This window comes from Durio zibethinus, chromosome 1, assembly GCF_047325235.1.
Source record: "Durio zibethinus cultivar Kanyao isolate XHJ-2024 chromosome 1, ASM4732523v1, whole genome shotgun sequence".
Taxonomy (NCBI): Eukaryota; Viridiplantae; Streptophyta; class Magnoliopsida; order Malvales; family Malvaceae; genus Durio; species Durio zibethinus.
Genome location: NC_143162.1, coordinates 646,328 through 668,615, shown reverse-complemented (window position 1 = coordinate 668,615; position 22,288 = coordinate 646,328). Strand labels below are relative to the sequence as shown.

Here is a 22,288-nt window from a genome sequence, read left to right as displayed (position 1 = left end):
GTGTCCAAGTCTCTATCCAATTAATGGTAAAACCTAGGAGTGGGTCTGAAACGACATTGTACTAGGCTGCAACGATAAGCACAAGCTACAGTCATTCAATTCTACTTCTGCCACCACCCTTAGAAGATTCCTTTAAGCTTAATAGAAGCAAGGCGCGTGGATGACATTCTGTGTCTGATTTTTGTTCATTTATTGATCGCCACTGACTTCTCAGCCACCCACCTCAGCCCCAGTTATCCTCACCTCAGATCACACTCTTTGCCACAGTTCAATTCGTAGGCGATGTGAGTAGTGCGTGGCGTGGTTGATGTTGAGTTTGGGCCTTGAATTGAAAGAGGCAACTGGAAAAGCAAGATCCGACGAGGAGATGAAGATGGAAATGAACTTGGAAGTGTTCCGGTGGCTCAGGGGCTCAGTGCAAGTGTGTTTGCGTGTTAACGAGGAGGGTGGGCGTGGATCTGATTCTTAAATGGAAGTTTCCATGAAGGAAAAGCCACGTGTTTTTTGTGTTTTGCTTAGCAACTGCAACTTGTAATTTCGAGCCTGTAACTCTCTCCGCCTGCTCTTACGTTGAAAAACGAAACTATTTGGCTGAATATTGACTCAACCACTTACTGCCCATTTGGACTTTACCATATCGATTGAACTCATAGTATTGTTATATGAATTTCAATATTAATTTTAATAAAATTCATTTAATATAAAATTTTTATTATTTTTAAATTATAATTATAATAATTTTTTAATTATAATTATAATAATAATTATTATTATTTTTAATTTTATCATAATCAATCTCATTATCCATCTAAATAAAATCTTAAATTTTATTTTATTTCATTTCAATCAAATGTTATTTCGAAGTTGAAAATAACAATAATTATTATTTCGACAAGATAAATTATTATAACGAATAAATTAAAATCAAGTATAAGATATTAATATGGTTAATGTAAATGGTTAAGTTTCGAGTTTAAATGAAAAATATTTAATTTAAATTTTTTATTATTTATTGATAAATAATTTGTAAGTTTTAAAAATTTCAAAAGATTTGATAAGATAACCTACTCTGTTTAAAAATAAAATCAATGATAGAATATATACATAAACATAAAAATATAAATAGTGATGATATGAATTATTGAAAAAAAAATTAATAACATTAAATTAAAAATGGTATGTAATATTTTAAATTATTTAATATTTATAAAATTAATAAATAATTAAAATAATTAAATTATTTTGATATTAAATAATGAATTTATTAATAAATATTTTTCTTTTATTTTAATTATTTTCCTTAAAAATCAAAATAAAAAATAAAAAAGCAATATCCTAAATAAAACTGAAAAAGAAACCTAATTGATTACTTGAGGGAACCCTCAATCGGTCAACTAAATATATTTTAACTTTGACCATTAATATTTTAGATGTTTCATTAAATTAAACTATTATAAAATATATATTTAAAAATCTCTCCATTAAAAGTTTTTGGAAAAGATTTTTTTATATTTTAATTATGAATACATTTAAAATAAAATTAAGTCAAAATAAAAAAAAAACAAAATGAAAAGTCAAATTAAGACAATATTTATAGGACAAAGAAAATAACTCCTCCATTGGCTTTAAGGTTGATGATTATTGCAAGATAATTCTCAATTATTGTAAGATGCATTTTGGACAAAGACTAGTCTTAAGAACCAGCTTTAATGAAATTGGGCAGCACAGAACATTATTTGGGCTTGTTGGTTAGATAAAAATGCCAGATTGAATCTGAAGCCCAAAACTGTCAGGTTTTAAGCTCATGTTAGATTTTGTAGCCCAAAACTTTCTACAAAACCAGACACAAACCCATGTTTAAAACCCTTCTTCATCGCGGCCATCACTAGTAACCACCGTCCTTTCTTAAACCCTAAACCCACCCCAAAATCTGAACAAAATCATCAGCCATGAAGAAAAAACCAGCCCCAATTAACCCAGAAGACGATAACGAGAACCCAAGCGAAATCGAAATCGAAAACGAAACCCCTTTGAAAGATGGGGCCGATATTTGCCAGCAACTCATGGACCGTTATTCAAAATCATCCGCGCCACAGCACCGCCACCTCCTCGCCACCGCCGCCGCCATGCGTTCCATCCTCTCCGCGGAGTCCCTCCCTCTCTCTCCCCCTGCTTACTTCGCTGCTGCCATTTCCGCACTCGATGATGATTCAGCGACCGCCTTGGATTCGACCGCAATCGGTGCGCTTCTTACGTTCTTGTCGATCGTGGTTTTGGTAGTACCAAAAGGAGGGATTGCGAATGGGAAGGCGAAGGAGGCGGTGGAAGTTGTGGTGAAGGTGGTGAGGAAGGAGGGTCTGGGAGTGGCGAGTTTGAGAAGTGGGGTGAAGTGTTTCGGAGTGTTGGTTGTTGGGTTTTTTGATTTGGAGGATTCGGATTCGGTTTGTTTTGGTTTGGAAACGTTGCTTGGGTTCGCCATTGATAAACGACCCAAGGTTTGTTAAGATATTTATCTGGCCACTAGTTACTGTTTGCATTTTTACTTTCTTTTCACAGCTTAAGTGACCTTTTGGATGCAAAACTCAACAATATTTCTTTTACCAATTGAAAGTTACAAAATTCTAATTTTGGAGGTAGCAAAATGCATGAATTTCTTTTTATGCTGGCCAATTATGTTTAAGTTTTAACCTCTTGTTTTAACCATTTTCTCATTGGTAATTAAATATAACATTAATAATTTGATTTTCATCATTTCTTTTTGCTTTCTAACCATGTTTGAAGACGTAAATAGCAGAACAATATTTGTGATGAATGCTATGGACTTATGGTCTCTGTTTGCATTATGTTCTGGAATGTGTCCTCAGCTTCATTTTGTTGTTTCCAGTCTTCAACATAATCATGCTTTAGAAGGAATTCTTATAAATTCATACTTAGGTTTGACAAGAGATGGTTCTTGTCAATGAGTGCTATGAACCTAGTGCCTTCCACTCCCTCTTTTGTTGGAGCTTGCTTGTGTGCTCATGCAGTTGTGCATTGTGTTCGTGTATAAGATGTGTTGAGAGCTACATGCATCTCTGATCAAGTGTATTTTTAGACTGCCCCTTAAGTTTAGATTGAAATTGAAATTGAAATTGAACAAACAGTTAAAAGAATCACTATTTTTGGAATAGAACTAGCAACTTGATAGTCATAGTGATTCATTTGGGGAAAAAAAATAAAGTAATTTGATGTGTTGACTTAATATTTTGTTGCAGGTCCGGAGATGTGCTCAAGAATATCTTGAGAAGGTTTTTAAGTCTTTCCAGTCCTCTATCGTTATCAAAGAAGCAAGTAAATTGGTACTTTCCTTGCTTAAAAAGCATATGCCTGTTGCACTTACCTTAAGTACCATAAAGAGTGAAGATGATTCTAAGGACGAAAAATTGTCAAAACCTGAACATTTGGAGGTCCTTCATATGTTAAATGTGCTGAAGCTTACATTTCCATATCTCTTTGCCAAAATACGTTTAAAAATTCTATCTGAACTATGTAAGCTTATTAGTTCTGAGTTCTCTACATTAACACAAAACGTTCATAAAACTATTGAAGTCTTTTTTGAAAATTCAAATGTTGAATCAATTATACCAGAGATGGAGAACGTTATAGTTTCTATTGCTTCTTATGTCTCTGGGGAGAAGAATCCTGTTGACACTCTCATACCTGCGTCAACTTTGTTAAAATGTGCTGTAGACAAACTCCATGCTGTAGAACCAAACTCGTGGATGAAGAATGTTCCTTTAGTTTGTGGTTCTTTAGCAGGTATGCTTTTTGATATGTTAAATTTAACATGCTAATTTAATAGTCTTATTTTTTTATAAGAAGATATGTCAATCTAGTACTTTGTCTTGACAATTAATAATGGACTTTGGCATTGTTAACCTTGTTTTTGCTTGTCTTACAATCTATTGTAGGGTATAGTGGATTATCACTGCCTTTTATCATTCCTGTAAACAGCAATGAGAATATAGTTTATTGAAGATGTTTTCTTTGAATAAACAGTTTTATTACTTCTTGTGATGATTTCTTAGAGGTTTGTCTATGGTGATGTTGCTTGTCATATCAGTTCCTGAACGTATTAATGTCAAATGGCATTTTTATAATATGCACAATTGTTCACCTTCTATCGATTCTAAATTATTGTCACGCAGTTGAAACTTGTTTTAGAGTTGGAACTTCCTGGACTGAAGATCTCTCTATTTAACACTCCTAAAATCAATTGTGCCCATTTTCCCACATTGCATTACTTTTTTGTGACGTATGAAAATATGTGTTCAAAAGCGTGCAAGAAAACGTTGGCATGTTGTTCCCTAGGTTAATATTATACTTTCCATATGCGATGAAAACAGTAATCCTCTGCAATTTACCATATTATAGAAACATTACGTCATGTGTTGATTGATCTCAGGGCCAATTAAATGTATAAGGATTTCTAAGTTTCTTTTTTTAGATGTCTAGTTCTGATTCTCATGTGAGATGTAGAGTTTAACTCTTTTTTGATTGCAGTGGAGTATGTATTGTTATTGCAGCTGCTGATGGTTTTCTATGGATGTTGTGATAGCAATGCTGAACTTTAAAAATTTTTGTTCTGATAATGTTGTTGATGTTGATGTAGTTCTATTGACTTTTGAGGCTAGCACGGCATCACAGGCATCAATTATTATGAAGGATTTGATTAGCCACCATATAGATCTGAAGTCTTTTTCAGCTGACAACAATGGTCTTGGAAGTGAGGAAGCAGATGCTATAAAATCTCTATGTGCAATCTTTGAGAATACCCTAAGTTCAAGTGCTGGAATTCCAAATGAGCATGTTCTGGCTGTCTTGTCTGTTTTGTTTCAAAAACTTGGTAAGATGGATTGTTTCTTTATTTGCGTTGAAAGAGCTTACAACTGTACTTTTCCCATGGCACCTTAATTGATGCTTTTTGGTTCATTCAAACTTTTTACATATGTTTAATTAATGGTAACATGAGTAAAACCATAGCACATGAGGTTCTTACTCTATTTTCATTGTTTGTTATTGCTCTTAATCAGCTATAAAAAAGAGCTTCGCTACATTGTGTCTAAACTATTATCATCATCTCTGTCATATCATTTTTTTTTTTTGAAAGTTGAATAAATTTTATTTAGGCAGAAGTAAAAATGTGCTTATGACTCTGTCATATCATGAGTTATTAGTAATTCCTATTAAACATATATGGTACTATTAAGGAGGAATCTTCTCCAGATAAACTTGTTGAGGGCATAATGGTCCTGTGTATCTGTGGGATGATGAGTGTTCTCAACATGGCTTTCATAACCTATTACTTAAAATTGACATGGCTTAGGCCCAATAATCTTTGCCACTAAAGTTGATGGACACAAAAATAACCATTGATCTCAGTCAAAACAAGTTGCAGACTAGATTTCCTGAAATTGTTTGTGAACACCGTCAACTGCTTGAGCCAATAGAGTTAACTCCCCCAGGAAGAAACAAAGAAAAAGAAATGATAACAAATGTGAAAATTGATTATTCAAATTGTCAATCTTTGTTATAATTTTACTGTAAAGCCTAATAATGTCTTATTTTGTGAAGCTAAAGTAGAAACCCCCTGATCATGGTAACAGTTAAAATTACATAAATTAGCTTCTGAAGTAAGCCTAAATTTCTAAAATGATTTTTAGACTTCTATGTACAATGATAAAAAATAAAAATAAAGGAGCAGCAATGTGACAAGTTGTTTGTCTTTCAACGTACAATAGAGAGACTTAAATTACATAAATAACCTAGAGCGAAGAACATGAAAAGTTGTCATTAGGACCTAAATGTTGTTCAGGGTTGTATTCATGCTTAGAAAAAGTACTGACGTTTATTGTGCAATAACTTCTGCTTATTTGTGCTTCTATTGGTTGTAGGAGAATTGTCATATAAATTTATGAAGGGCATTGTGCATAAACTTGCTGACTTGATGACTCTTACTAGTGGGGACATGCCTAACATGAATCATGTAAGTCTTGGCTTATTCTTTTCTGCTTGTTTCCTTATTGATAAGTATTGTGGTTGTAAATTCCTAATAAAATTTGGGATTTAAATTTGCTGAAATCTGTTTTAGTGTTATGACATTTTACTGAATTTAAGTTCTTGATTCAGTAAGTTGTTTATTTTTTTGCTAAAATTTACACCTGCAAGCTCTTGTGATCTGCCTTGTACTTTTGAAAGCCACATTTTTCATTCCACATGTCTCAAGTAGTTAGAATAAACTAAAAAAGAATGGATTTAGCAAAATCAAGGGAATGCAAATCTTAGAAATACAGATGATAAGTGTAAAGATGGAGATATTAGTGTGCTCACAGGGAGGTCTTTGTTGTTTTTTCTCGTTTTTTATCAATATTCTGGCAAACTTTTTGAGTTGGTATGTTTGCAATTTATGATGGCTAAGCAAGATGAAGCCTGCATATTCCTCTCTTTCTGCAGGGTGCATTTTTATAGACTTTTTTTTAATGCATTAGTTTGAAAAATGCGCTATGCTTGCCACATTTAGCTGTGATCATGTTACCTCCAAACAATTTATCTTATTAGAGGTTTAGCATTTCTGCAATGAAATGTCATATTATGTTGCGCTAATCCTATATTTAAGGTAGATTGACTACTTCAGGTTGTGGTTACAGTATCTTCCATAGTGATCACTGGAAAACTATTGATATCCATTCTTTGTTACAATTTGCAGCTTCGGAATTGTATAGGATCAGCAGTTACTGTTATTGGACCAGAGAGGATACTGTCTCTTTTGCCTATAAGCCTTCATGCCAATGACTTAATTTATTCAAACGTCTGGTTGGTACCCATATTGAAAGACTATGTAGTTGGAGCATCTCTCAGGTATTATATGGAGCATATAGTGCCACTTGCAAAATCCTTTCAGCAAGCAAGTAGTAAAGGTATTTTTCTTACACTTGGAAATTTTCTTCACAGCATGATTATGACTAGATTTGAAAATTGAAGTGTAAAGATGCACATAAAAAGGCACCTGGAAAGGTGGTAGGTTTAAATTGCTTTGAACGTACTGGTTTATGATTCTTTCAAGGATATTTGAAGGCCAAGGATTCAGTTAACATTATGCTCCTGAGGATGGAGATCCTTATTAAGGACATGTCTTTCTGGATGATTTAATAAACTATAGTTAGTAGTGTGAAAACTGTAGCTGTGCAAAGTGATTTAAGTATTCTTTCACTTTGTTTGACTTTGTAAGCTGCTCTGTTGTTCTTACTTTTCACAATTAGTCTAGCCTAACATCCTATTAGCTGGTTCAAAAGGTTGTACCCATCTAACTTTTGCAACTTGATGAAATATGTGATGCAAAACTTGTCTTTTCTGAAATAGTTTTTCATTCGTACATATCTAGAGTTCCAATATAAGGATTCCTTTGCCAAAGCAAAGACAGGCAACCCCTTTTTTTGGGAAATTTAGTCGTTACCATATCTTTTGTCTGGTTTGTAATTGGTGTGTTTGTACGCTACAGATGACATTGGCCGCCTATCATCTCTTTGTTCTGCTACACTGCTTATCATTTCTTTAATGTGTATAAATATAAATCTATAACAGCTCAGGATTAGATTATCCACATCTGCCTGTATGGGCACGTGGTGGGTTCTTAATATATTTGATAAAATTGGTTTATTGCACTGAGCATCTACTGCTTTTCGGTGTCTCTCTAATTTTTATTTCATTATTATAACTATATTACTTGGACAGCTATATCGTGCGCCACTCAATTCTATATAATTTGCTAATTTATGATGACAAGAGTTTTTCCCAATTTCTAATTTTTTTTATTTATTTTGATTTTGTCCTTCCCTTTTTCGACTTTATTCAGTACAAAAGTCTGTAATTCGTCAAGATTTGCAGGCTCATGCTCATTCCATCTGGGGATTACTACCTGCCTTTTGTCGCTATCCTATTGATATGCACAAGAAGATCAAAGTTTTGACCGAACTTTTGATTGATATTCTTAAGGAGGACTCTCTTATGCATGAAACTATTGCTGTTGCCTTACAGGTAATTTTTGTTTGTTTTTATCTTTATCATTATTATTTTTTGTAAGTTCTATAACCTTATGTTAATCCTTTTTCCAAATAATTTTCTTAGGTTGTTATTTGTTTGTATCCTTAATTCATATTCTTTTTTGATACAAACATATATATATATATATATATGTTATTTTTTGTAGATTCTTGTCAATCAAAACAAAAGTATACTTAGATCTGGAAAGAATGCTGGTGAGTCCAACAACTTCGTAGTGAGAGATTCTATATTAGAGATCAGATGTCCAGCCTCTTATTCAAAGAAAACTGCTACCAGGAACATCAAAGCTTTGTCATCATGTGCTCCTGAGATGCTTCAGGCTCTGATTGATGTGTTTGTTTGTTCACTTCCAGCAAAGCGCTTATATCTTAAGGTTCACATCTGTCATCCTTTCATCTGACCATTAGGTTTATAACTTGATTGATATCTTATTGATGTGAACTCTACCTATCTTATATCATTTTCTCAGGATGCCATTGGATGCTTGGCTTCTATCACAGACTCTTCTATTACCAAAAGGATTTTTGTGTCATTGGTTAAGAAGCTGCAGTTTGTTGACAGTGAAGATGAATTTGAAAAGCAGGCTGGTAATGCCAATGAGACCATGGAAAAAGAACAAGGCAATCTTAATGCTACGGGGAAAGATGCAAGCAGGTGTGTACCTGACTTACCTTCCGGAATTTAAAATGCTCCAGCCTAGTTAGTGGTTTCTTTCTTCTGCTTATTGTTTCTAAGTCTTTGACAGCTTGTTAGTTAGCCTCTCTTTCTGTGTTGTTGTGGTTTTTAGTATATATTGATTTTGTGCTAATGTACTTCAGTTCCCAAAGTTGAAGAGTTATTTATGTCAGGTTTTTTGGAATTCTATCTAATGTTTGAACAATGAATCATCCATATCCCTACTATAGCAATGTTTGACCTTGAGTGGAAGGTGCTAGTATTATCCAACAGAAATTGGTTGCATGACTTGCAAGCAGTGATGTGATGTTGACCTAAATTTACTCATATGGTACTCAATTCAGTGTGAAGCTAATCATTCATATTTTTTATATAATACCTTGGTTTTGCTATGGTGCTTAATATAAGAGGCCAAGTTAATTGATTTTGAGCCATTCTTTTCAGAGTGATCATCCCTTCTTTTATCTCTGCAGCAGGCATTTTCAGTTGTGCTTATTAGGAACTTCACCCTAATGTGGAGCTGTGGACATAAAATGTAATCATTTACTTAACTACTTTGTTTGTTATGCGGTTATGGACAAGTTACAGCACTTCCTAGGCAGATCAGCCTATTTTTGTAGGTGTTTGTCCTCCCCTGCTGGATAGCAGTTTCTCTCTGCTTCATTTGCATGGAACAATATGCTTATCTAGAATGGATGATTACTTTTTTGAACTCGGCAAAAATTTTGAGCTGACAATCTCTCTTTCTCTGGAGGGCTATAGAAATTGATGATGGTGCTAAGGACATTTATTTTTATGCAGGTGTGTAATAATAGAGTTGGCATCTTCACTTATTGCTGGAGCTGAGGAGGATCTCATTGATTTTATCTATGTCTTTGTAAAGCAAACTATTCTGGTATTTATATACCCAATACCTCTGTGCTGGTTTTGTTATTTTTTGAAACTAATTTATCTTGTCAGAATATGTTTACTAACCTCTGGTTTTAGGAAATCAATGAGATTGGTCATTGTGAAGCCTATTATGCTTTGAGCAGAATTTTAGAGGTGTGTGTTGTCATATTACTTTTGATTCATTATTTATAATCTTCACTCTGTTATGAGATATAATTTTCCTGTGTTATGATGTAGGAACATGCTTGGTTTTGTTCATCTAAATTGGTGGAGTTGATTGATCTATTACTTGGACTAAAATCGCCTGCCGATATTGCATCTCTTCGAAGCCGCTTTGATTGTTTCAACGTGCTAATGGTTCACACCTTGAAGGTTAACTGTCATCTAAGCTCATTCTGTTAGAGAATTGAGATTCTTGTTCAATTGTGCTTTCATGTATTTTATTCTTTTTGGGGTATCTGGTCATCTGATTGTACATCTGAGCAAGATGTAAATGGTGTAAATTTCTCATTCACTTCTTATTGATTGTAATCCATGCTTTAGATTATGGTAATATGTCATCACCATTTAATGTGATTAAGCAGAGAGTTAGTTATTATTGTGGGTTTACCCCTCTGACAAGCATTTTTTTTTAATGATCCAGTCATAGCTTATTTGTGTAGTTCTCTTAGGGCTTCTTACAAAGAAGAAAATAATAAAGACTGTGGTCCCTTTGAAAATAAGAGTGCCTGTTATTGGTGCTGTCGCTGTAATGGAGAATTGAGCCTATGTCAACGCATTGATCGTTACATGATGGAAATTGCATCTATCCCTTGTGGACTTAACATAATGTGTGTGTGTGTGTGTGTGTGTATATATATATATATTGCAAAGTCATGTAAATTTTCTATGAAAACTTAGAAGCTTCATAATATGTTTTTTAGCTTCTTTGGAAATGTTTGCTCTACCAGCAAGTTGTTGGCTGGCTTTTGTTCACGTGGGTCTGATATTGTGCCTTCTTTGAAGAATTAGATGTAGAAAATGGCAGCTGAGTTAACTTCTAAAATTCTTGCAGATGAGCTCATTGGAAGAAAATACGAAGCCTTTTCTTATTCTCAATGAGATTATAGTCACTTTAAAGGATGTAAGAGCTGCTAAAGAAATTTAATTATTTACCTTTTTCTTGTTTATAGGGTAATGCAACTCATTGTGTTTTTAATTTATATTTAACATGCAGGGGAAGGAAGAACCTAGGAAAGCAGCTTATGATATACTTCTGAAGATGAGTTCTACCTTAAGAAACTTGTCAGATGTCAGATCTGATCCACCCTATCACAAACTGATTAGCATGGTAAGTATCCTTTTGTCTGTCTCCCCGTGTGTTCTTCTTGTAAGGAAATTGGATGCTTTCAATTTGTACATATTTGTAATTAACGTTTTTATATGGTAGACTTCATTAGTAAGCGTAGAGTAGACTTCATTAGTAAGCGTTGAGTGTTGAAAATAATTATTCAGAATACCATATAATGAATTCTTTAAGATTAGCTAGAAGTTTGTTATGGTCTCAAAGCAGTAGCTTTTTCTTACAGTTGAGTTTTAGAGTGAGTGGATAGAAGATGCAGGTTTCATTTCCTAGATAAATGTAGTGAATTTAGAAACTATCCTTAGAGGCTAAAATGTCTTATTCCATTAAACGTGACATGCTGCGCAAAAACATGATGTTAACCCTTTAAGTTGGACATATATTTGTTATTTAAGATATTCATGTTTAGGGGCATTAGAAATTTGTTGGCTGGTTTTAACTTATCCCAAGTTTCTTCAGATAGTTGCATTTGTAGACTATGTCTTTTAAACTGTTGTGCCAACATATTATTACCAGTGCACTGAATGCTACTCATAACATGTAACGACTGATGATGTTACCTACTATTCAGATAATGGGATATCTTTCTGGTTCCTCTCCTCACATTAAGAGTGGAGCAATAGCTGCACTATCTGTTCTTGTATATAATGATCCCGAGATCTGTATTTCAGTTCCTGATCTTGTTTCCTCCATTTTATCCTTGCTGCAAACCAAAGCCGTGGAAGTTATAAAAGTGAGTTTAGCTAGTGCAAAGCAAAATTAAGATTGTCTTCTATTTTGTTTTGCTAAAAAATACTTTTGCTTCCGGGTAACAAGGTTTTGTACAATGTTGACAGGCTGTTTTGGGTTTTGTAAAAGTCTTGGTATCCTCCTTGCAAGCTAAAGACCTGCAGAATTTTCTTTCCGACGTCATCAATGGAATTCTCCAGTGGTCATCTATCTCTAGAAATCATTTCAGATCAAAGGTAAATAGATAATAGCTATATATAAATATAAATAAATAGAATTGGAGGAATTTTCATAGTTGTGCATTCACGTTTTCTACAGGTCACTATAATATTGGAAATTGTGACAAGGAAGTGTGGTATCGCTGCTGTTCAATTGGTTACTCCAGAAAAGCACAGGGGTTTTCTGAATACTGTTATAGAGGTAATGAGTTCTTATTCTTAGTCATACTAGTATTATTTCAGTTTTAAGAAAATTGACGCATGTTGAGTTATGTATATTCTTCAAGAATTAGGGTTAAGTCGTTGATGAATTCTTGTAGCAGGGAAAACTGGCTTTGCTCTCATAGCAAGGCTTTGAATCCTTTTCTTTAACTCCTTTCCTTCCCCCTGATTTACAACTTCAACGTCCAACGATCTCCTTCATCTGAAGGTGTCAAATGTTTTATTAACAAAGTTTGTCCTGGAACAAAGAAAAAAATTCTTCTTTCACCCCTTACCGGATGCTTATTCCTGATACAATACGGTACCTAATATCTTTTTGCTCCTGGATTATGCGGTTAAACTGTGCCATTTTAAGTTCCTTAGATGTGTACCATGAAGTTCCTATTACAATGTGTGACATGTGGCTATACCTAACGTCTGTATTATTGCAGAACCGACGCAGCAAAACGACTTCCAAAGAAGCCGACATTAATGATGCAGAAAAAGTACTTGCGGATTCATTAAATGAGGGGTCTGATCTCTTGACGCGAATTAAATACTTGACTATATCTTTTTATTGATTGTGTGCATTTGAATGTCTCTAATTACCTGTTTGAATATTACTAGGTCTCGGAACACAGAAAACAGAAAGAGATTTGGTACTTTTCAGCAGAAAAATGACTTGGTAGAACACAGAAAGAGAAAGAGGGACAAAAGAGATGGTGGCAAGCTTCCTGATTCAAGTGAACCTGGTATGAAACTGGCTAAAAGAGATAAGCACTTCGAAAAATCAATAAAGGGTCATTCAGATGGAAATGTTAAAAAGAACAAGAAGAATTTCAAAAAAGGGTTTGCCAGAGGTCAGAAGAGAAAGATAGATCAGTCGACTATGAGCAAAAAGGAAAAGGCAGTAGATGGTAAACATTCTTTCAAAGCACGAAGACCGAAGAAGTTGCGAGGTAAATAACACAACCAATGAGTGAAATATACAATCAGAATAGCAAGTTATTCAAAATTTCACATTCACATTGGCCATTGGGGCATGAGGGTCTCAAGTACAAACCCAGATAAACCAATCTATGAATCAAAACATAAAACTGAATCAAATTTACATACATAGAAACTTGAATTTAGAACATTGAGATTTTATGGCTTTCTCTTTACCATTAAGCCCAGGGTTATCAATTTCTTAGTGCATGATGGTTATGCAGTCATTGAGTATCACAATTAAATGATTGACAATTGCAATTTGTAAAAGCTGTTTTTAGGATCCATTTGGATGTAACAAGAATTTTGGTGGTTGTTGGGGGTCGGTTGTCATTCACTTTTGTGTTGACCAACCGTTCGGGATTCAGATGGATCATTTGGTCTGGTGATGGGTGGTATGGTAGCTTTATTTTTATTATTATTTTTTTAACCCTTGCACTTTTAATCAAAACCCCCGAAAGTCCCCGTTACAAAGCTTTTTATCTTTTGATATTTTCATAAAAAAATTTTATTATTTAAACTGATAAATAAATAAAATTTTATTTTTATTAAATTTAACTATTTATTAACAAAATTATTATTTGATATAAAAATAATTTAATAAATTTTTATTATTTATTAATTTTACAAATTTTAAATAATTTAAAATTTTGATTACATATATATTTTGATGCTTTAAATGATCGTTCTTTCATTATAATTCATCTTATCTGTTATTTTTACATTTAAACATTTTTCACTATTAATTTAATTTTATAGCTGCATTAACTAATGTTACCAACTATTATTTTCAATCTTATACAAACAATTTCACCATCATTCAAATGGATATTTAATCCCTTTATTTTTCCTTAATAAAACAGGAATTTGCCTTGTTTACAAGGAGGCTGAGAAAAGAATCGGAAAAATCGAAAAATTGACATGAACGGATGGATTTGAATCAGTTTGATTTGAATTTTAAATAATTTAATTTAGATTCGGATGGATAACGTTATCAAAATCAGGGTCGTTTGATTCTCTATCATTAAATTTTAAAAATTCGGACTCAGTCCGAATTGAAAATAATCCAAAACTGAAATTACAAAGCGGATAAAAATCTGTTTGTCTAATTGAAAGATCAACTCAACATTTAATTTAGCCCACCTATTACCCACTTAGCTATGTGAAAATTTATTAACTTGTTTTGTTAATTAAAAAATAAATAAAACCCACTCTCTGAGCGCTCTCTCTGTCTCATTGACTCTGTGCCGACGTCACTTCGGCTTATTAGTTTTTAGCCTTCAAGTCTCACTCCAACTCTCTCGACTCTCCGAAGCCATTCACTATTTTTTTTCTACTCCATTGCCATGTTGACACTTGATCTCCTAACGCCAAGTTAAAACTCTTTTTATTTCAAACTTAAAGAAGCCATTCACCATTTTTTATTTTAAACTCCATTGTCCACATTAGCACGTGCTCTCCTAACTTCACATCAAAACTATAAGTCAAAACTCTCGTTTTATTTCAAACCTCAAATAGCCAGCGATTCATCATTTTTTTTGAAACTCCATTGCCGACGTTAACACGTGCTCTCCTAACTTCAAGTCAAAACTTTGCCTTTTTATTAAGTCAAAACTTTCTCTTTTTGTTTCAGACTTCAAACCTTGTTGTGTTGTTCCCCTCCAGGAGTCAGGCCTCACTTCACACTCACGAAGTCACAATCTTCTCTTACTCCTACTCTCTAGCTTCAAGAAACACTACAGATCTTCAAGGTAAATTTAAGTTTTGGTATTAATAGAACTTAAGTATAGCTCACATGGAAGCAATTGTCAATAAGACAAGATTAGATACAGCTCACGGTTCCTCTTTCATTGATGTTAGTTGTTTTGGTAGATTATTTTATTTGGATAATCTTTTTTTTTTAATTCAATTTATTTTCATATGCAAGCAATTGTCAATAAAATAAGATTAGGTATCGCGCACGGATACTCTTTAATTGATGTTAGTTATAATGATAGATTATTTTATTTAGATAATTTTTTTTTAACTCAATTTGTTTAAAATTATTTATTTTGATTTTAATTAAAATATATAATTAAATTATATTTTAATTATATTGTTATTTTGTCTAATTGAATCAAAAGCCAAAATTTTGATTCAATCAAAAGCTCAAGTTAGAGAACATTTAAAATAGAAATCAAAGCCCATAAAAAATTTTGAAAAACCGATTCGATCCAACTTTATGTTAATTGGTTCTATTCAGATATTCCTCTTATACTAATAAGATATGGATCACAAAATAAAAAATCTGCATGTATGAAACCAAAGAAAAAAAATTTTGAATATCCGATCTCATACGACACTTCCGTACAAAGAAAATTGCCTTGCTTATATGCTAAGGGGCAAGGGCTAACCGGTGGAGTTTCTTCCTTTAATTCAGCCCTCTTCCCAAAAAAAATAATGCTATTTAGGTAGAATTTGGTATAAGATGATCATTTCAAAAATTATAGTGATTTGTATATGTTGATTAAATCATTGTATTTAATAAGCATATAATGATGACATGGCACAATAAGATGAACTTATGTTACATATCAATATAAAAAATTATTTTTTATTTTAATTAATTGATAATTAAGATTTATATTTAGTAAAACATTAATTATTATTTAATTAGAATAAATTTTTAAAAAATCTAATAACGAATTATTATTTATAAACTAAAAAATTAATAATAAAATTTAAAATATAAATTAAGATTTTAATTAAAATATAAAACTTAAATTTAGTCTTAGTAAAAATATTTTATTTTAATAAAAATCCTAATTTTTTAGTATAATAATAAAAAGTTATGTTAATTTATGCTCTTTGTGAAAAAAAAAAAAAAGTTCGCACATGATGTCAGTAAAAAGGTCATGTGGTTGAAATCAACAACATAATTTTAACAACATTATCAATTACTCTTTAACTTTTAATAAAACTAAGAAGATTAAAATCATTAAAATTTAAATAAAAAGTTTAGTACCATCAAAGTAAGTAGTATGACGATCGAACTTGAAATTTAATTCAATTGATTCATTTAATCGCTGATTTTTAATCCATCACATTTCTGCTTCCTGCTTCGACCGACTAGTTTTTATACAAAACCAGGTTGACACCAATGGCTTCACTAGAAAATTTTGGAAGCCGGAAGCCAGCTCAAGGCCTTGCAACAATTCTTTCCATTGGCAAAGCAAATCCGGCTAATTATATTTCTCAGGCTGACTTTCCCGATTATTATTTTAGAGTCACTAAAAGTGAGCACATGGTACAATTGAAAGAAAAATTCAAACGCATATGTAAGTATAACTGATAGAAATTTTTTTTCAAAGTCTAAAGTTTAATCATATATGATTTCTCCTTGACAACAAAATTCATTAGCCGCTACACTTTGATTTTTCATTTTTTGGTATATTTTGCAACATTTTAAAGGTTATTTATATCTCTAACAGGTGAGAAATCTATGGTAAGGAAAAGACACTTTGTCCTCACTGAAGAAATAATTAGTCAGAATCCTAATATCAGCACCTACAATGGCAAATCTCTTGACATACGTCAACAAATTACTGTCCCTGAAGTACCCAAACTTGCCCTGGAAGCAGCATCAAAAGCTATCCAAGAGTGGGGGCAACCAAAATCTCAGATCACACACCTCATATTCTCTGCAATTTCAGGTGTGGACATGCCTGGAGCAGATTATCATCTTACGAAGCTGCTTGGCCTACCTTCATCAGTCAAGAGAGTAATGATGTATTTTCAAGGCTGCTATGGTAGCGGAACCATGCTCCGAATGGCTAAGGACTTGGCTGAAAACAATGCGGGTGCACGAGTTCTTGTTGTCAGCTCTGACATTTCGATTGGTACTTTTCGAGCACCCAATGAACATGACACACCTTCGCTTATAATGCAACTGTGGGTGATGGTGCAGTGGCTATGATCATTGGTGCAGATCCTAATCTCTTAAAGGAAACACCATTTTTCCAAATTGTTTCTGCAACAGAGAATATTGTGCCTGACTCCGATGGTGCGATTGAAGGACATTTACTTGAAGCAGGCCTTAGTATTCATTTGTCAAAAGATGTTCCGAAACTATAGCTAATAATATTGAAAGCTGCTTGTCTCAAGCATTAAGCCCAATGAGTTTTGAGGATTGGAACCAACTGTTTTGGATAGTTCATCCAGGAGGGAATGCAATTCTTGACCAGATTGAACTCAGACTTCGGCTGAAAAAGGAAAAACTTTGAGCCACTTGACATGTGCTTAGCGAATTTGGGAACATGAGTTCGGGAACCGTGTTCTTTATTCTGGATGAGATGAGAAAGAAGTCCTTGGAGGTAGGAAAGGCCACCACAGGCGAAGGTCAAGAGTGGGGTGTTTTGCTTGGATTAGGGGCTGGTATTACTCTTGACATTGTTTTACTCCGCAGCTTCCCTACTAATACAATCCATTAAGACATTCTCTTATGTCTGAAGATTCGGTTCAGTAATTGGTACGTCCGTATATACATCCTATGCTTATCATGATTATATGTTGTGCCATGGGATTAACGAATAAGCCTTTCTATTAGGTGTGTTATATCTATGTCAACTATTAAGTTCTTCTCGATCACTGCAATAAAAGAGTTTGAAGTCTTTCAAACTGAATTGATGATTGAGATTTTAAATATATTGTAAGTTGTAGGATTTGTTTGTATTGGGTGTCTAGAACAGACATCATGAGGTTAAGAGAGAGACGATGAGTGTGGATATTTGATGTTTAGATAGATTTGTTATGACCAAGCAAGAGTCCTTATGTGTGTTTATTTATGTTTTCATATGTGATTCGATATGTGCTTGGTTAGATTGAACAAAAATATTTATATATGTTTAGGTTTGAAATTACAATTTATTTGCTAGTTTGAAATATCTTGTCTCTTAAATACGATGCAATTTGATTTATTACAAAAGTGATGTGTATCTTTGTAGAGAATCGGTTTTATCATGAATCAATAGTATATTTATCAATACACAAGTGGATTGATGCATATGCTACAATATATTTAAATATAATTGTGTCGAATTGGAATTAAGCTTAATTAAAATTTGTTCAAAACCAATAACTTAAAAATACAATTTTAATAGTTGTTTACCAAAAAAATTACTAAAATATTTTCTAAATACTTTAAACTTAAATAATACAAAAAGACTTTTAGTTAGTAAATTAACATGAAAAATACAAGAAATTTTTATTTAAAAATATATTATTAATGAGCATGCGGAGAGCCAGAAAAACAATCATATTATCTATTCATGTCACATAATCACTTAACCTATTAATTTGTATAATTTTTTTTTTGTTTATTTTACATGTATATATATCATGCTTATTTTATTTAAAAATATATTATTTTACATTATTTACCATATCTTACGATACAAAATTTGATACTCAATTGTCAAAATAAATTTCGATTAACGATACATATATTTCGATTTAACATCAATGCTTACAAGCTCACATCATATCTATTAATCAGCGAATATCAAATTTTTTGTTTCATAACTGATCGAAACAAAAAAATCCAACACCGTAGGATCTTGAAGAATGACACTTGTACTTTTTTTAACGGCGGACAAGATCGTTTCCTTTGAATAACTGTCTTACTTCAGTATCTCGAAGTAAAAATAACTGCCCAAGTTTTATGTCTTCCAGTAAAAATAGAGACTCGCTTTCATTTTTCTTCTTCTTCAAGAGTCAAGATCATAATTATTAATTTTATTTTAGTGTCGACGGTATTTATCGATACATTTTAATTATATCAAAATATATTTTAAACAAAAACAAAAAATGCTAAAATTTTTTTATTGTTTAAAATTATATTCGAATAAAAATAATTTTTAAATATAAAACTACTTTTAGCAATAATACTAATAATCTAAAAACTTTATTTTTTTAGTTATAAACAAATTATAAAGGAAGTTTTAATAAAAATTAAAGAAGGAAATATAAAACTGTCAATGGAAAATCTTTGGACAACTGCTGCTGGTTTCTATAGTCATATGTGATTGTTTAAGTTTCAAAGAAATGAAAAAGAAAGTCCCTTAGGGGACATCCGATGAAATTGGAAAGAAATGGAAAAGAAAACCATTTTATAAATGTTTTTGTTTAACCAAACGATTAAAAGTAAAAAATATCTATCGATAAAAACTTTAAAATTAGTTTTAAATTGTTTGATAATTATGAGTTGCAGCATATTATTTATTCACTGCATATAAATTCTTTAAATTGTTTTTAAATATGTCAGCTTCTTGATTTAAGTTAACCTAATACGTTACCTACTCTAAGGGTAAGGGCGAGAAAAAAATTAAAAAAATTTAAAACTAATTTAAAACTATAGTATTTAATTCAAATTGATTATTTTTATTCAATTTAGATCAAATTCAGATGATAAATATATATATTAAGTTCGGATCAGATTTTAAATCAATATGTAAAAAATTAAAAAAAAAAAGAAACAAAATAAATTATATATTTTATTAGTTTTTATATATATTTTAAATTTTTATTAAAATAATATATAAAAAAATTTTAAAAATTGATGAACTAAACCAGATTAATAAAATTCGATTTAAATTGAAAGAATTTTAAAAAAATAATTTAAATTTGAATTAAATTTTAAAAATTTACAATATTACACATTATAAAAAAAATCAAATCAAATTTGATCTAATTTAAATAAAAAAAAAAATTCAAGAAAGAGTCTTGCAGAGGTCAGAAGAGAAAGATCAGTGGACTATAAGCAGAAGGGACGAGGCTGCAGGTGGTAAACATTCTTTCAAAATATGAAGATCAAAGAAGTTGCGAGGTAAATAACACAACCAATGAATAAATATACAATCAGAATAGCAAGTTTTTCAAAATTTCAGATTCACATCGGCCATTGGGGCATGAGAGTCTGGAGTACAAACCCAGATAGGCATAACCCTTTTTAAGCTTTTATAAGAGAGCCATCGTAAAATTATGATCTAGGATGCAATGTTTACAACCAAGGGCCATGAATTTAACATTCCCATGGTAATACAACTTTTGTTTCTCGTATAGTATCTGTCATGACACATTTTTGGTGATACCTCGATATAAGGTTATTTGTGAAATTATAAATATAAATTCCAAAATCTCAGATCACACACCTCATGTTCCCTGCAATTTCAGGTGTGGACATGCCTGAAGCAGATTATCATCTTACGAAGCTGCTTGGCCTACCTTCATCAATCAAAAGAGTAATGATGTATTTCCAAGGTTGCTATGCTAGCGGAACCATGCTCCGAATGGCCGACTTCGCTGAAAACAATGCGGGTGCACGAGTTCTTGTTGTCAGCTCTGACATTTCGTTTGGTACTTTTCGTGCACCCAATGAACATGACACACCTTCGCTCATCGGCAATGCAATTATGGGTGATGGTGCAGTGGCTATGATCATTGGTGCTGATCCTGACCTCTTAAAGGAAAGACCACTTTTCCAAATTATTTCTGCAACAGAGAATATTGTGCCTTACTCGCATGGTGCGATTGAAGGACATTCACGTGAAGCAGGCCTCAGTATTCATTTGTCAAAAGATGTTCCAAAACTGATAGCTAATAATATTGAAAGCTGCCTTGCTCAAGCATTTAACCTAATGAGTTTTGAGGATTGGAACCAATTGTTTTGGATAGTTCATCCAGGGAATGCAATTCTTGACCAGATTGAGCTCATACTTCGGCTGAAAAAGGAAAAACTTTTTGCGACTCAACATGTGCTTAGCGAATTTGGGAACATGTTTTCGGGAACCGTGTTCTTTATTCTGGATAAGATGAGAAGGAAATCCTTGGAGGTAGGAAAGGCCACCACAGGCGAAGGTCAAGAGTGGGGCGTTGTGTGTGGATTAGGGGCTGGTATTGGTGTTGACATAGTTGTGCTCCGCAGCTTCCCTATTAATACATTCCATTAAGATATTCTCTAATGTCCGAATATTTGGTTAAGTATCTTAGATGAAAAAAAATTCAAAGGGGTGATCATGATTATATGTTAGTGCCATGGGATTAACTAATAAGCCTTTTTTATTAACTGTATTATATTAATCTATAGTAACTAAAAATGTAAATGATATATTATTACTCGTGAATTACTCGAGTTCAACTCGAATAAAACTTGAGTTTGATTTGATTATTATCGAGTCAAGTTCGAGTAGTTCGATTTATAGATCGAACTGAGTTTAAACATTTTTATATTTAATTCGAGTAGCTTGTGATCTAATCAAATTTTTATATTTTAATATATTTTAATTAATAAAATATTTTGAACTCAAACTCGAGTATAAATAATCAAGTTTTTATCGAATATAATAATCGAATTTATTTTTACATCTTAATCAAGTTTAATCGATCGAGTTCGAATAGTTTAATTTTTACCTTGAATTAAGTTCAAATTAAAAAAATAAAATTCGATATGAATTTCAATCATTAAATTTTAAATTGAGTTCAAACTCAAATTTAATATTATATCAATTCGAAGATCGATTAAATTTTTTAACAGTAACTATTAAGCTCTTCTCTATCATTGTAATAAATGAGTTATATTAATTTATGGTTGTTAATGGTCAAATTGTGGAATTTGGAGAAACTTGGACCGGGAATTGCAGTGAAATGGCTCACCCAAACTATCATTCTCCTTATTGCTAATTGCTATTGTGCACGACTTCCGATTTCAACTTTAATTAATTCTGAAACCTTTTATTTTATAAATGTTTTTGTTTAACCAAACAATTAAAAGTAAAACATATTTATCAACAAAAACTTTAAAATTATTTTTAAAGTTGTCTGATAATTATGAGATCAAAACGTATTATTTATTGACTGCATAAAAATTATTGGTACCAGGCGTCTATGGACATCGATTTGACCTTTATCAATTAAAGTCTTGAAGACTAAATGGTAAATATGTCCCATTTGAGACATTTTGTCATAAATGTCTTAATTATTATAAAAATTTGTTTAATAATTTTAATAGTTAAAATACAAGAATCCGATCCAGATATTTTAAATTCGAACTTTTTGAAATGTTTATTAAAAAAATAGTTATCTTTTCTGTTTAATACAGCATCTGATCTCT

The 22,288-nt window shown here is 32.1% G+C and overlaps 1 protein-coding gene and 2 pseudogenes across 2 annotated transcripts; all 3 read left to right on the top strand.

The window, feature by feature from the left end:
- The first annotated feature begins 1,872 nt into the window (after nt 1-1,872).
- On the top strand, nt 1,873-13,428 carry LOC111311503 (ARM repeat superfamily protein). Its single transcript, XM_022910926.2, has 18 exons — nt 1,873-2,495; nt 3,255-3,798; nt 4,652-4,885; nt 5,934-6,025; nt 6,746-6,956; nt 7,892-8,073; nt 8,246-8,473; nt 8,570-8,754; nt 9,577-9,670; nt 9,763-9,819; nt 9,904-10,038; nt 10,721-10,789; nt 10,883-10,996; nt 11,580-11,741; nt 11,845-11,973; nt 12,056-12,157; nt 12,609-12,688; nt 12,784-13,428. The coding sequence occupies exons 1-18, from the start codon at nt 1,950-1,952 to the stop codon at nt 13,121-13,123; spliced, it is 3,504 nt and encodes a 1,167-aa protein (XP_022766661.2). The 5' UTR covers nt 1,873-1,949; the 3' UTR covers nt 13,124-13,428.
- A 1,263-nt stretch (nt 13,429-14,691) lies between these two features.
- Nucleotides 14,692-17,746, top strand: LOC111311502 (chalcone synthase-like; annotated as a pseudogene). The gene is made up of 3 exons (XR_016333349.1): nt 14,692-14,894; nt 16,273-16,460; nt 16,614-17,746. The product of XR_016333349.1 is annotated as a chalcone synthase-like (transcript).
- Nucleotides 17,747-20,236: 2,490 nt separating this feature from the next.
- LOC111311501 (chalcone synthase pseudogene) lies at nt 20,237-21,154 on the top strand (annotated as a pseudogene).
- Nucleotides 21,155-22,288: the final 1,134 nt, after the last annotated feature.

Bases quoted from the DNA above. Each gene is read 5' to 3' on its own strand.
- LOC111311503 (XM_022910926.2), top strand. From the start codon at position 1,950: ATGAAGAAAAAACCAGCCCCAATTAACCCAGAAGACGATAACGAGAAC. The intron at 2,496-3,254 runs GTTTGTTAAGAT...ATTTTGTTGCAG, and splicing joins CCATTGATAAACGACCCAAG to GTCCGGAGATGTGCTCAAGA. The intron at 8,755-9,576 runs GTGTGTACCTGA...ATTTTTATGCAG, and splicing joins ACGGGGAAAGATGCAAGCAG to GTGTGTAATAATAGAGTTGG.